Source organism: Camellia sinensis, chromosome 8 (assembly GCF_055761805.1).
Source record: "Camellia sinensis isolate YWXY chromosome 8, ASM5576180v1, whole genome shotgun sequence".
Taxonomy (NCBI): domain Eukaryota; kingdom Viridiplantae; phylum Streptophyta; class Magnoliopsida; order Ericales; family Theaceae; genus Camellia; species Camellia sinensis.
The window spans coordinates 62,197,896-62,213,322 of record NC_138968.1 but is presented as its reverse complement, the minus strand read 5'-3'; the positions used below and the strand labels follow the sequence as shown (position 1 = coordinate 62,213,322).

The window sequence follows — 15,427 nt, the reverse complement described above, 5'->3', positions numbered from 1 at the left end:
TTTAGTCGCCAAAGGCCTACTTTTGGCTACTACATTTTTTGGTAGCCGAATGAAAATAAAAAAATTAACAAAATAGTTATTTTATTTTATTAATAACAATACCATTAGTCTCCACTTGAAAATTTGACTAAACAAAATAGTTATTTTATTTTATTTTAATTTTTATTTTTAGGTTGTACACCCACCATCCAAAATTATTAATATCTTATTTTATTTTTTATTATCTAAAAATATTAATTTTTTTTAAAAATTAATTATTAAAATAATAAAAATTTCTTATTTTGTCCTTTTTTTAAATCCATTAATAATACAAACAGAACAATTATGACAATTGATATTTCTAAAAAAATATACTATCAAACAGGGCCGGCCCTGAGTTCGTCGGGGCCTAAGGCGAATTTCGGAAATTGGGGCCCTTTTATATTGAAAAAAAATTCATGAATAAAAACGATAAGTTACAATATTTTTATTTGTTTGTAACCATAAAAAAATTTACTTACACATATAATCATTAAAATTATAAATAAAACAATTTAATAAAACAAAATTAGAACGAAAAAATTATTCAATTAAAATTGATAAAGACCTAGGTAAAAAAATTTGAGCAAAATTATTTATTCCACTAAAATCTAATAGATAAAGAAGGTAAAAATAAAAAATAAAAAAATAGGGCCCATATATTGTATGTATTATTTTTCTTGAGCCCAAACACGTTTTTTTTTTAATATATATTTTCATTTTAATAAATATGGACCAAACTACACTTATAAATAAATATGGAGTAAATCATACATGGACCCAAAAAAATATTTTGGGGCCCTTTAAATTGATCCTAAAACCAAAAAAAAAAAAAAAACATTGAGCCTATAATATTTTACCAAATTTAGGGGCCCTATTTTTTGGCCAAATTTAGGGGCCCTATGTTATATATGTTTATATGTTTTACCAAATTTAGGGGCCCTATTTTTCTATATGTTTCTCTCTATCTCTTTCTCTCTCTGTCTCTCTGTCTCTCTCTCTATATATCTCTTTCTCTCTTTATCTCTCTCTCACTTATCACTCTTCTCTCTTTCTTTCTCTCTCTGTGTCTGTTTGTTTCTCTCACTCTTCTCTCTCTCTCTCTCTCACTTATCACTCTTCTCTCTTTCTTTCTCTCTTTGTGTCTATTTTTTATTTTTCATTGACTACAGAAAATTAATTTTTATGTTAATGGAAAATATTTTTCATTAAAATATATATTACCCCTATTTCTACAAAATATATAATACCTTTTATTTTTTTCCATTCCCGCTCCCCCCTTTATTTTTTTCCCATTCCCCCCGCCCCCCCGGCAAAAAAAAAAAAAAACCCTAATCTCACCCAGTCTGTCTCTCGCTCTCTCTCTAGTCTGAGCTTGTGAAACCCTCTCACCGATCTCTTCCTCGCCCTCTCACATGCATATACTTTTAAAAAGTACAATTAAACTATTTATACTTTTTACATCATCATATTTCAATAACACTAATAAATTAAGAATAAATCAAAATTCACAAATAAAAGACAAAATATCCCAATTATTTATCATTTTAATAAATTTTTCAATATTATTACTAGTACTAATGAAATAATCATTTTACAGACACAAAACATATATTTAAAAAGTTTTAAAAAAATTTCATTATCAAAACGAGGGCTAAGTGTGTAAAACAAATTCACTTTTGACTTATGAGTAAATAAATCTGATTTGTAAGACTTATTTTTAAATTTATCTCTCTGTCTCTTTCGCTCATCTCTATTCTCTTTATCTCTCTCGCTCATCTCTCTTCTCTCTATCTTTGTGTCTCTCTGTCTATCACTCTCTCCCTCATCTCTGTGTCTCTCTGTCTATCACTCTCTGTCACCACCCATCTCTGCTATCACCTTCACCACTACTGCAAACACCATTCCACCACCACTATTACTTCTACTGTCGCTACTTCACCTCTACGACTACCATTACTACTACTATCGCCACTACTCTACTACCACCACTACTACTACTACCATTACCTCTCTTCCACCATCGCCACTCCATCTCCTCTACCACTACCACAACTTCACTACTAATCTCCTTTGCCGCCACCGCCGCCACCACCACGACCATCACCTCTTATCCACCACCTTCACTATTGCTCCATTTCTCTACCACAAAAAATTAGTTTCTGGTTTTTAGTAACAAAAAAAAAAAAAAAAATGAGCCGCAGACAAAATTTTTTTTATTAAAATATTACCCTTGCTTCTTCAAAATAAAAAAAAAAAATTATTAAAATAAAAATGAAACAAATAAATTTTCAACCTTAGTAATTAAAAAAAATGAAAAATAAAAAAAAAATTCATCAACTACAAAAAAATGAATTTATTTTAACCAAAAAAAATTTATTTTCCCGCTCTTTAATTCCCCCATTTCTTTTCCCCCTTTTATTTCTCATGATCTCAAATCATCAATCCCCAATCCCTTAAACAAAAAATTCCCAATTTCAAAAATCCCCCAAAAATTACCTCTACTTCTACCAAATAAAAAAATAATAATAATTTTTTTTCATTAAAATATAAATAAAACAAATAGATTTTCAACCTTAGTAACTAAAAATAAATAAAAACAAAAAAAGTTTCATTAACTACAAAAAAATAAATAAAAATAAAAATAAAAATAAAAATTATTTTAATAAAAAATAAAGAAAATGACTAGCTCTCCTCTTCTTTTTCTTTTTCGTTTTCCCGCTTTTTTAATTCCCTCCTTTCTTTCCCCCCTTTTGTTCCCCAACCCCTTTAACAAAAATATCCCCAATTTCAAAAATTCCCAAAATACTATCTCTCTCTCTCTATCGACTGCAAGCAGCGGCAAGGGGGGACGACGGCGGCCAACGAGCGACGACGGTGAGCAGCGATTGACGACGGCTAGCAGCTGCAGCAGCAGTGGCGGTGCGGCATCTCAGATACCTTTGCCGATACCTTCGTCGTTGGGTAAGCCTTCTTCTCTCATGATATACAGAGTTTGGTGCATTGTTTCCTAATTTTGTTTATTTATTTCTCTTTCAGAAATATAGGTTTATTTATTTCTCTTTCAGAAATATAGGTTTTATTTATTTATCTCTCATGACATACAAATTTTCGTGTATATTTTGCAATTTTGATATCTGGGTCGTTCTTCGATTTGTGATGGGTTGGAGATACAGGGCTCGTTTCTTCCTGATTGCTGCTATTGTAATCATTTGGGTCACCTCTACAGAAGTCACCCAGGTGGTCATACTTCTTTCTCTAATTTCATTTCTAGTTTAAGGTTTTAAAATTCTGTATTTGCAATGTATGTTCTGCATGTTTGTATGCATAGCTCATGTACCTTCATTTATATGGTGAAGTTTATACGTTTGCCTAAGTTGATGAATTCTTGATTGTTTTTGAGGAATTGCCAATGAGATTTGAATTAAAAGCCTGAAATGTCAATTGGGATTCAAATAAAAAGTAAAAGATTCAATAACACTAGTTTGATTGTTAAAAAGCTTATTGCAACTATTCATTTTCGTGTGTACCCCCAGAAAAACTGGAGGAAAATAAAGCAAAATAGAAGTGAAAACTTAAATACTTTGGACTGTCTTGGTTTTTGGAAAAAAGGGAAAGATTTTATTCCATGTGGAAAAAATTGAATTATCTGGAAATAACATGAAAATAAGATGGAAAATCATTGGAAGTTGGAACTAAGAAAGAAATATGCATTGGAGGTTGGAGGCCTGAACAGAGTTTTGAATTTTTTTATTTTCCCAAGGCCCCTCAATAACCCTTCTCTAATTAGCCTATTGATATATGCCCAAGGCATGCACTTTAAGTACTGAAAAATCCTTCACTTTTCTTTTTTTTCCCTGATGAACTGTTGTTTTGTGGCATAAATATGCAAGAACTCATTAATTTAAAGTGGTGTTTCATGTGTCCTCAATTGACTGTAAAAGTATGCTTTATTTTTTTTCTCCATTTTTTATTCATATGACTAATGAATTACTAATAAAAAAGGGCTTAACTGTTAAGGGAGTCTAATGCAATTATGTCAAAAGTGTAGGGCTAATTGTATTTTCCCTAACTTAAGGGAGGTGAGGTGAGTGTAATTTGCCCTTAAATATTTGATCCATCAATGTTTTTATATTTTGTTCCTCGTAATTAATGTTTTATATTTGATCCATCAATTATGTCAAGAAGAAGAAAAAGAAGAATGGTCATGTTTTAATGTTTTATTTATAATGTTTTAATGGTCATTTTTTTCTTTTGGGAGCCAAAAAATCAACTAGGATTTACACGTAGTTATGGGTCAGAATCCCTCAGAACTATCACGTCTCATAGCCAATTCTGCTGCACAGATAGCACAAATCTGATAGCCATGCCATAGGTTGTCAAGGGTTTTTCTTATAAGTGAGAGCCCTTTAGGTAGGGTTCATTTAAATTTATCATCAGTCTGACTCAGTGAGAGAGAGAGAGAGAGAGAGAGAGAGAGAGAGAGAGAGAGTGAGTTTCTATCAATAACATCCCTAGTGCTAGGAGTTTCGTGCTATTTGTTTTGACTTTTATCTTTTTGTTTATACGAGGACTTCTTGTCCTCTTTCCTTCTTCTTGCTTTTTTATTAAAATTCTTTATTGAAGCTCAAAGAAAAAAAAGTGTTTCTATCAATAAAAGTCTCATGAGAATCATATTTCCACTTGTGCAACCTCTCCAATGAATCTTCAAACTGTTTGTAGTTGTCAGATTACCTATCGGCAAACCACTTATTTATACCAAAAAGAGGGTTATAGAGAAGTTCATCTCTACCACTGTCAAGTCCTTCCACTTTTGAAGCACCATGAGATAACACTCGTAACTAATCAAGGCACTTGTTCCAGAATTCTCTGACCATCCTCTTCTTTGTTAAAAGAGCATGTATACATATATTCTCTGACCATCCTTCCACTTTTGGGATTCATGTTAAAAGGAATTAGAAGAACAAAATGTGTGATTTACCTAATGATGATTAAGGGAAACTAAGGAAATATATGCCACTCTAGGTTTGGCCCAGTCTAGGTATTGGGATTAATTTGGCCATCCCAAATCCAATCCTTAAAAACATTCAAACTGCAGTCTCGCCTGTTACGTTGTTATATATGGCTGTAAAGTGAATTTGACTGATATGTTAATATTTTGTAAACTTTCCACTGATATGTAATTTTCCCTTAGTAGTATTAGTTCAAATCTTAATCCTATACAATGTAAGCTAGGGGGCTGAAAAAATGGCCATGTGAGGTGCATATTATCCCTATGAATGGAAGTAGATGGAGAATGACGTCTTTATTGATTTAATTTTTCACTAGCTTGACTTCCACTCACTCGTGCTTCACTAGCTTGACTTCACTCAATTGTACTGTGTGGGTTGAGAAACATGGCTAGTGTGAATGCAATGGTCATGTTTTAATGTTTTAATGTTGTGCGAAGGTATTTTTCATGTTTTAATCCTTTTTATTTTCTGATTACACTGAGAAGTTTGAATGGTCATGACCGCTGGACACATTGAAGTATTGCTAAAGTTTTGTTCATTTTTTTGGTACATCATACATATGTTTTTGGTACATCATTTTTTTGAACGCTGGACATATTTGGTACATCATACATATGTTTTTAAAAAATAAAATGAGATTAAAAAAATTGGGCCCTAGAAGATTTGAGTCCTAATATTGTTCCAGAGACATATTTTAGATCTTGTGATGGATGTAAACCTCCTTCCGAACAAATTGTCCTACAATTGGCATTTGATTAAGTGCAACTTTGGATCTTGTGACCATTCTGGTTGAATAAGTTGGTATGATTCCTTTTATTTATTTTTTTGTTAGTGCACATCATCCAATAGTGATTTCCCTATAAGCCATGCTAGTCAACTTTCAAATCCGTTCCTTAGTTTGCCGCTTGAATTTGGAAAATGTGAATCATGTGGTGCTGCGGAACCCGGGACATGCGAAGGTATTTTTCATGTTTTAATCCAATTTATTTTCTGATTACATTGAGAAGTTTGAATGGTCATGACCGCTGGACACATTGAAGTATTGCTAAAGTTTTGTTCATTTGTTTACCTTTCAAGTCACTTTGGGTATATAGAATTACCAATTCCAGTATATCATCCTTCCCATGTGAGCGAACTAAAGCGGTTGTTGAGCCTGGTTTGCTTTAAGTTCTTGAAGTTGAGAAGTGGGAAAGTAATGGATATGTTTATAGAAGGCTTCACGTAAAATCTATTTGTCATAAGTAATTAAATCCTTTTGCTTTCTTGATTGAGAGGGTAGCAGATTATTGTGTTGTGTTATGGAAAGTGTAAGTTTCTGCCACTGCATCCTCAGAAGTCATGCTCTGCCACTAATATTAACTTCAATACTGTTTACTCCTCTTAGGACTGCCAACATTGCTTTATACTTGTCTTTATAAGTTTCTATTACTTTTTTGGGGTTTATTAGTTTGCATGCTTCTATTACACTTCGTGCCATATCCACTGGAGCTTGTTGCACAGAATCCTGCTTTCTTTGTGTCTTTTCATTGCTCCTTGATATTTGATTTCCTCTCTTATGTGGTGAAACATAATGTCACTAAGATATATGCCTATGCTAGTTGCTCATACTATTGTTTTGTGCTTGGACCAGTTTATGCAGATGGAAGTATTTGTCTGGATATTCTAATTTGTGGTGCCTTCTGCCCTGCCCTCTCTACCACTGCATATCATGCTCGAGGTTAGGTATTTGCCCCTGATTTGTGTGCAGTCTAGATCTGGAAAATATCTTATCAAGTAGTAGATAGATCGAACCCACCTTGATGCTTCTCACAGTTCATAATCTGAAATCTTATTGAATTACTTCCCCTTATTTGTCTTACATGCAAGTCTTCAATCCACTACTTATATTGCTTTCTTGGATTTTATCTCGTAGTTATTACCCTTACTTTAGGAGTCATTTGGAAAGGAATGAAACTTGTTTTGAAAACAGGTGAAGACACCTTTTTGTTTCAAATTTTGGAAAACTTTCAGATTGTTCCCCCTCCTTTTTTTTTGGAAACGAAAACAGCTGCAAACATGTCTTTCTTTGTAGTTTTCAAAATTTTGAAAACAAAAATGTTACAAAACTGGCATTTTCCTTTTGTTTCTACTGATTCACAATGTCCTAAATCTGACTGGTTCTGAAGTAGGCTAGTTACGGAAATTCATACAGCTGTTTGAAACTTAATGAAAATTCCTGATGTGTGTTTTGTTGAATGTCGGACAGTTCCCTCCCAGTGGCATTATGCAGCCAGGAGGTCACTACTTGCAGCAACACCAACAAGCTCAGCAGATGACTCCCCAATCGCTCATGGCTGCACGTTCTTCTATGCTCTACAGCCAACAACAGTTCTCGGCACTGCAACAACAGCAAGCCTTGCACAGCCAGCTTGGCATGAGTTCCGGTGGAAGCAGTGGACTTCACATGCTTCAAAGCGAGGCTAATAGTTCTGGAACCACCGGTGGGGCACTCGGAGCTGGAGGGTTTCCTGATTTTGGGCGTGGCTCCACTGGGGAAGGCTTGCAGGCTTCTGGAAGGGGAAAGCAAGAGATCGGATCTTCTGAAGGGCGAGGTGGCGGGAGCTCAGGAGGACATGGTGGTGAGGGGGGCGAGTCTCTTTATTTGAAGGCTAGTGAAGATGGTAATTGAGAGGTAAGACGTTCTTGGCTTAGTGACCTATTTTAACTTCTGAACTTGTAGGTAAGTTTAGGCAGGATGATTAAGTATTTTGAAAGAACGGAGGATTAGCTGCTAGTAGACTTCTAGTTATGTGATACAAACTGTCAGGATTGCTTTCCAAGCTCAGGTTTTGTGCCTGAAGTTTTAAGATGATGTGTGTTATATGATAGTGTATTATGTAAATCATGTAGGTTATATGATGGTGTGCTTTGATCTTTGTTAACTGTGTTTGTTTCTGCTTTCTTGATTTTCTTGAATTGGTTCAATCACCACCTTCACAACTGCCTTTTTTTGTTTTGGGTGTGGCTTTACTGTTACTTTCATGACTTGGGTTTGACATAAAAAATTTGCATTTAGAACTTCAATTTGGTCCCAAACCTGATTATCCAGTGAATTTCCCTGTTTTAGTATAGTTTGGTGAGCAATTGTAAATCATTTTCCCAAATTTCTCAGCTTTTTGCCAACATCTCGTTGATTTCTGTTTTTTAATTAAAATATATGAAGCATATTATAGCTACCCTGGACATTACTATTGTATCAGATTTTTTCAGTATCAATGGAGCAAAATAGTGTGGCAAAATAGCAGCCAACCTTTCATTAATTGTTAACAGGCTCATAGATATAACATAACAACTTGGGGCACGTGTTTATGCGTGGTGTGTATTAAATTCATACTGTGCAATCATTTTACTAATAAATAAATGAGCAAAACTGGCAAATGCATGTAATAAACTCAGCAGTTTGTCAATTGTTCAAGCATGACTCTACCATACCAAATAGATATAACTTCTAGGAATGTTTTGATTCCACAAAGCTACTGGTCACTAGTTCAGGTATGATGTTTTTTTGATTTTTCCCATTTTTCTCATTGCAGTCATTGCTCTGTGATCCAAACCCAAACCCAAGCCCAAATGCAGGTTTCCCCTTTTTCTCATTTCAGTCAATGCTCTGTGATCCAAATGCAAACTCACCTGCAAATTCAGAAGCAGCATTGTTGTTTTGTGAGAACAAGCGTGAATACAACCGGAGGGTGCGTGAAATTGTTGAGCAGAGCTGGACAGAAGACTAAATCTCTCTTGCTTTGGGTGTTATAGGACGTAATTAAGCTGCTTCAAATCACCAATCTTCCTCGTTGTAGGTGGCTGGTCTGATTTTCTCTGGTGTTTGTGTATCATTGCTGTATTAATTACAAATGTAATAGAAAGTATTATGTTTACAGGTTGTAATTTAAATTATTGACGTTGGTTATTCATGTATTATGTATGTGATTTAAATCATGGTTATTCATGTATTATGTTGAATGCTTTAATGGTTGATAATATATTTTAGTGTTGATGGATTATATTATTTATACAGGGTACATGTAATATAAATGAATACAGGTTGTTTACAATTTTTTTTTTTTTTTTTAAAAAAAAACATAAAATTATTTGGCCACCAAATGTTTTGGTAGCCAAATAGGTAATCAAAAGTTTTGGCTACTAATAATTTAGTAGCAAAAACATAACCCAAAACGTTTTTGCCACCAAATAATTAGTAGCTAAAAAATTTGAGAATGAGAGAAATAAACTATTGGCTACTAAATTTTTTAGTCACGGAAAAAATGGTATCATTTGGCGACTAAAACTTTTGGTGGCAAAAAGTAAAGAAATGAATCTTAATAGGTTTTTGGCTACGAACAATTTTAGTCGGCAAAAGTCACCACGCCTAAGGTAGAACTTTTAGTGACTAAATGGTTAGTAGCCAAAAGTTTAATAAAATGAAAAATAATATTTTTGGCGACTAAATTCTTTAGTCCCTAAATGTAGTAATGTTGTCACTAAAACTTATTCCCGACAAAAAATTTTAGTCGCTGAAAATTTAATTTATTTTATTTCAACACTTTTGGCGACTAAATATTTAGTCGCCAAAACATACCCTTTCCCGACTACTCAGAGTTTGGTAGCCGAATGTTCACTTTTGGCGACTAATATTTTAGTCGCCAAAAGATAACCTTTGCCGACTAACCAGAGTTTAGTAGCCAAAACGTTCACTTTCAGCGACCAAAAATTTTTTAGTCGCCAATACTATCGCCGACAGCGTATAGGCGACTAGTTTGGCGACAAAATATTTTAGTCGCTAATTGTTTCGGCGACCAAAAATGGGGCTTTTGGCGACCAATATTTTGGTCGCCAAAAGTGGCATTTCCTGTAGTGAATACCCGACTTGGTTGGCCAACATCGTTCCAGTGCCGAAGAAGGATGGCAAGATCCGGGTGTGCGTGGATTTCAGGGATTTAAACAGAGCTAGTCCGAAGGACGACTTTCCCTTACCGCATATTGATGAGTTGGTGGATTTCACAGCAGGCATGCTTTGCTCTCATTCATGGATGACTTCTCAGGGTACAATCAGATAGTAATGGCACCAGAAGACAGAGAAAGGACTGCTTTCACTACCCCGTGGGGGACATACTGCTACAGAGTAATGCCGTTTGGGTTGAAGAATGCCAGAGCTACTTATCAACGGGCCGCGACCACAATATTGCACGACATGATCCACAAAGAGGTTGAGGTGAATGTGGACGACAAGATTGTCAAGTCCAAAGAAAGAGAGGGCCACTACACCGCCTTGCAAAAATTCTTCCAAAGGATCAGGGATTTCTGGTTGCAGTTGAATCCTCAGAAGTGTACGTTCGGTGTTACAGCGGGAAAAATGTTGGGATTTCTAATTACACAAAGGGGCATCGAGGTCGACCCTTCAAAAATCAAGGCCATCTTAGAAATGCCACCACCAAGGACTGAAAAGGAGGTGCGAGGCTTTCTGGGTAAAGTGCAATTCATAAGACGGTTTATCTCAAAATTAACCTTGACTTGTGAACCACTTTTTGGTCTCCTGAAGAAAGGCAAGAAATTCCAATGGGACGGTTGATGCCAAGCTGCTTTTGAACAGATCAAGGAATACTTGCAGAACCCGCCCGTGTTGTCACCGCCAAAGCCGGGGAAACCGTTGATATTGTACCTCTCAGTAACTAAGACCACAATGGGCTGCATGCTCGTATAGGAATCAGAGGATAAGGTGGAGAGGGCCATCTACTATTTGAGCAAGAAGATGCTAGAGTATGAGACTCGCTACACACCATTAGAGAAGGCTTGCTTAGCTTTGGTATGGGCTACCAGGAAGCTACGGCACTACCTGTTAGCTCACTCCGTAATGTTGGTTTCACGACTGGATCCCATCAAATACCTTTTCGAGAAACCAGCACTTACGGGTAGGCTAGCTCGTTGGCTGCTGTTGCTCTCCAAATTCGATATGAAATATGTAACATGCAAGTCAGTCAAGGGAAGAACAATGGCAGAGTTCTTAGCCGATCATCCAGTGGAAGGAGGTGAAGCAGTTGAGTACTTATTCCCAGATGAAGCCATTTTGCACATCGACGATGAATATTGGACGATGTACTTTGACGGAGCGTCAAATCAATACGGGTATGGGATAGGAGTGTTGCTGATAGCACCCGACAATTCCGGTATCCCCCTAGCCTTCAAACTCCGTTCAAAGTCTCGAACAACGAAGCTGACTATGAGGCATGCATTGCCGGTCTAGAAGCAGCCTTGGAACTAGGGGCAAGACGGTTGGACGTCATCGGTGACTCGAACCTTGTTGTGTCTCAAGCAAAAGGAGACTGGAAAGTCAAAGAAGAAAAGATGATGATGTATCACCAAACCTTGGACTTGTTAATTCCTAGGTTCGAGAAGCTAAACTTTGCTCATCTTCCAAGAGAGAACAACAGGTTCGCAAATTCTTTAGCAACTCTATCTTCCATGATAGACATCCCGTTTGGAATCCGGATGCGTCCAGTCGTCATTGACCAGAAATTTGCACCAGCCTACGAGTCGATTGCTGCTATAGATGAGGTTCAGGACGAAAACCCCTGGTATTATGACATTTGGAATTTCTTAGAGTAGGAAGCATACCCACCAGGGGTAAATGCCAAGGATAAAAGGGCAATCAGAAGAATGGCCGTTCAGTTCATCATCTGTGGGGGTAAGCTGTATAAGAGAGGTCATCTGGGAATGCATAAGCTGTGTGTTGAAGCCGAGGAATCAAAGCGCCTGATGGAAGCCATCCATGGAGGAGAATGCGGTGCACATATGAACGGAGTAATGCTGGCACGGAAGATCCTTAGACAGGGTTACTACTAGTCCACTATGGAGGAGGATTGTATCGGTTTTGTCCAGCGATGCCACAAGTGTCAAATTCATGCAAATCGCATGAACATCCCGCTGTCGAAGCTGTACAATATGACTTCGCCATGGCCATTTTTAGTTTGGGGAATTGATGTGATCGGGGCTGTCACTCCAAAGGGGTCGAATGGGCATGAGTTCATCCTGGTCGCGATAGATTATTTCACAAAGTGGGTCGAGGCCCAATCATATGCGGTGTTGAAAGCGTCGCACGTTGCAAAGTTTATCAGAAACAACATCATCTGTCGCTATGGGGTCCCAAACGAGGTCATTTCAGATAATGGTTCCCACTTCAAGAAGGAAGTGATTGACTTGTTGGAGAAATACAACGTGGCTTTTCATAAGTCATCCGCATATCGACCACAAACCAACAGAGCGGTCGAGGCCGCCAACAAGAATATCAAACACATACTGCAGAAGATGGTGGAAACCTACCGGGATTGGCCAGATAAGCTGCCATTTGCTCTGTGGGGCTACAGGACTTCAATCAGAACTTCTACCGGGGCGACTCCGTATTCATTGGTTTATGGGATGGAGGCCGTTCTACCTATCGAGATTGAGGTTCCGTCATTACGAGTATTGGCTGAGTGTCAAATAGCCGAAGCAGATTGGCAGCAGAGCAGGTTTGAGGAACTTATGCTTTTTGATGAGAGAAGACTGAAAGCACTGTACCATGTTCAAGGCTATCAGCGCAGAATTGCCCAGGCTTTCAACAAGAAAGTTAAGTCCAGGAATCTAAAGGAAGGAGATTTGGTGCTCAAGGACAACCGAGCTCTCATCCACGACCCAAGGGGCAAGTTCAGACCTAATTGGACTGGTCCCTATATCATCAAAGCTATCTGGTCAGGTGGAGCTGTGGTTCTGATGGATCTAGATGGCTTGGAGTTCTCACAACCGATCAATATGGACAAGTTGAAGAAATATTACCCTTGAGAGGCTCACTAGGCCGAAAACCCGAAAAGGCGACCTAGGCAAAAGTTAGAGCATAAAAAATTAGAAAATATAAAAACTGAGCTCGCAAGGTTGAAAACCCGCAAAGGGCGACCTTGGCAAAAGTTAGAGCGTAAAAGGAGAGTGAAAATACCCGAGTGAACCTAAGCCTGAACTACGTAAGGCTTGATTCCCATCTTTGGGATACGTAGGCAACTTCATCCTGAAGTTCAGCCATAAATTTTTCTCCGATCAACTTTGTCCATTTTGACCATCTCAGTCATCTTTATCCATCAGCATTTATCGTAATCTCCGGTGCAATGCTATTCAGACTAGGGGCAAGTTTCCAGTTGCTAGGATCCGGGATTGTGCATCTCAGTGACAGATCTTAGGCGTGTCCAGTTCTGATCCATATCGAAAATGGTTTTGAAAGGTTTTAATAAAAGTTGACTTTGTTCAAATTAATCTCTTCACAACTAAGACCATTTTTGGACCAAAGCGAAAATTTTCAGTACCACAACCTTCAATTTCATTGATTTCAAAACAGAGTTCTCCTACTCTTGCATACAATCGAAGTTGCTTTTTATTACATTCATAAAGAAAACTTGAAAGTACTAATAAAGCAATAAATTCGGGGCATAGTCAAGTCAAGTATCCCTGTGCCCCCTCCCAGAACTGGTCGAAGTCTCTGATGCCAAGCTAGGCCCGATCTGTGCCTCCTCATTGAGCCAATCCAAGCACTCGTTAGACAAAGTGCAATTGAAAGTGGGAGCAGGGGCCAGGAGCTCTCTAGTCCTCCATGCTGTGGCATATCAGGCAAGCTATGCACCTCGAACTGGGAAAGCAGCCGGGTACTCAATCCCCTCTAGCAGGCAAATCTGATCATGACCGAACTGGTGCAGGAACCGGAACGGAAAGTAGAACACACAGTGGGTCAGACCAATCAACTGGATCCCGATCAGCCGGGACATGCTATAGCTCATTGCCGGGAGATTGAGCCAAGGACAACGCCAAGCAATGCGATCTGCAGACAAATTGCACATCCAGTCAAACCACCACCCTTCATCAAGGGCATCAACTAGGCGCTGTCGAAAGAAATAGCCTCGAGCTGAGTAGGCTGGGCAAGAATCCACAACCTGCAATTTGTCCATCAACCATACCTGGGGAGGGATGAAAAATGAGAGAATAAAGAATAGAGAGATGCGTGGTGAGGGAAAAGTGAGAAAAGGGTTTTTGTGAGAAAAACCGAGCCTGAGGGCCGAGTGATGTGAGCAAATACATATGTAAGATTGGGTGGGAAACATTACCTGCAGCAGCAGTGAACTCCCAGCAAATCTAGTCGTCTCCCAGCGATGGAAAGCATCCAAGCCCATCAGCGTTTCGGCCAAGGTCATGGCGATGCAACTCTTTCCTTCTTTCAAACCTTGAGCAACTTCAATCAGACGAATGCTGGATCCGCCAAGGCCCAGGGAAAGTAGAAAGTGAGACAGCAGGCACAAGCAAAGGGCGTGTTGTCGGAGACCTTGCCAACAATGGTTGCTGCGGTCACCAGCGTTAGAAAAGCGATAAATCAGACCGAGGATATCCAGTTCCCCATTACAGATCAGAGACCGAGCGTCATGTGCGGTGAGTCCACACATTCGCCCTAAAGCTTGGGCGTGGCCAAAGCGAAACTGGGGCAAAATCTCTTCATGACTTTTAGATTCCATCAAAACTTGAAAATCTTCAAAAGTCGGACATACCTCTTGCCCGCCAAAGCTAAAGACATGCGTCACCGGGTTCCAAAACCTCACCGCGGCATGGAGGAAAGGAAGGTGCAGCGGAGTGCGACTCAGCGTGAACAGTGCATTCCAGCCAAAATCCCGGAAGTTCAGCTTTTCCGAACCATCTAGAGAAGCGATCCAAGCTGTGAGATTTTCAACAAGAAACGCCTCCATTTTTGGTGCAAAACTAAGGTGAATTGAATGAACCACGAAACTAAGGCTTTTAAAGAGGGAAAGACACTATTCGGGGGACAAGTGTCAAAAATTTGACGGTTGCTGGACTAAGTGGCCGGCCGGCCACCTTTTCTGGTAGGCCGGCCATTTCCTTTTTCAAAAACTGGCCGGTGGCCCCCCCTTGCAATAAATATGGCCGGCCGGCTCCAAGAAGTAGCCGGCCATGCTCCAATGTGTGTCTTCAACCCTGTTTTACCCTCCAAGAGAAAGTTTCAAACATTTCCCTGCAACGGGTGTGTCGAAGGCCTCTATTTCCCTCTGTTTTGGATGCGTTCCGATTGCCCAGATCGTCCGAAGTACACTTTGTGCTGTTAAGTTTTTGTTTATCGAGTTGTTGTTTTGTTTATCGAGTTGTTGTTTTGTTTATCGAGTTGTCGTTTTGCTTATCGAGTTGTTTGTCGAGCTGTTGTGTTTCGTGTTTTTGAGTTGTTACTCTCCGTTTAAGCAATTTTTGTTTGAGTCTTGTTTATTTGAGTTGTCAACACTATTGTATTTTGCTTATCGAGTTGTAAACTTACTAAGGTTTTGTTGTATCTTAGGAAGTTAAGTTGT

The 15,427-nt window shown here is 38.4% G+C and overlaps 1 protein-coding gene and 2 long non-coding RNA genes across 5 annotated transcripts in view; 1 reads left to right on the top strand and 2 right to left on the bottom strand.

Moving 5' to 3' along the window:
• The window catches only part of LOC145796554 (uncharacterized), a 144,736-nt gene that overhangs the window by 113,220 nt on the left and 16,089 nt on the right, over window positions 1–15,427 (bottom strand). The gene's annotated exons all lie outside the window — the stretch shown is intronic.
• Window positions 6,329–8,842, top strand: LOC114264081 (GRF-interacting factor 1-like). 2 transcript variants are annotated; one of them, XM_082882776.1, is made up of 3 exons: window positions 6,330–6,747; window positions 7,276–7,701; window positions 8,603–8,842. In XM_082882776.1, the coding sequence occupies exons 1-2, from the start codon at window positions 6,739–6,741 to the stop codon at window positions 7,696–7,698; spliced, it is 432 nt and encodes a 143-aa protein (XP_082738902.1). In that variant the 5' UTR covers window positions 6,330–6,738; the 3' UTR covers window positions 7,699–7,701; window positions 8,603–8,842. The 2 variants fall into 2 exon arrangements, with proteins under 2 accessions (XP_082738903.1, XP_082738902.1); XM_082882777.1 differs by lacking the exon at window positions 8,603–8,842 and having other exon boundaries at window positions 6,329–6,747; window positions 7,276–8,009.
• LOC145796954 (uncharacterized) lies at window positions 8,431–9,137 on the bottom strand. Its single transcript, XR_014337751.1, has 2 exons — window positions 8,849–9,137; window positions 8,431–8,799 (listed from the first exon to the last, which is right to left on the bottom strand). It is a non-coding gene; the product is annotated as an uncharacterized LOC145796954 (long non-coding RNA).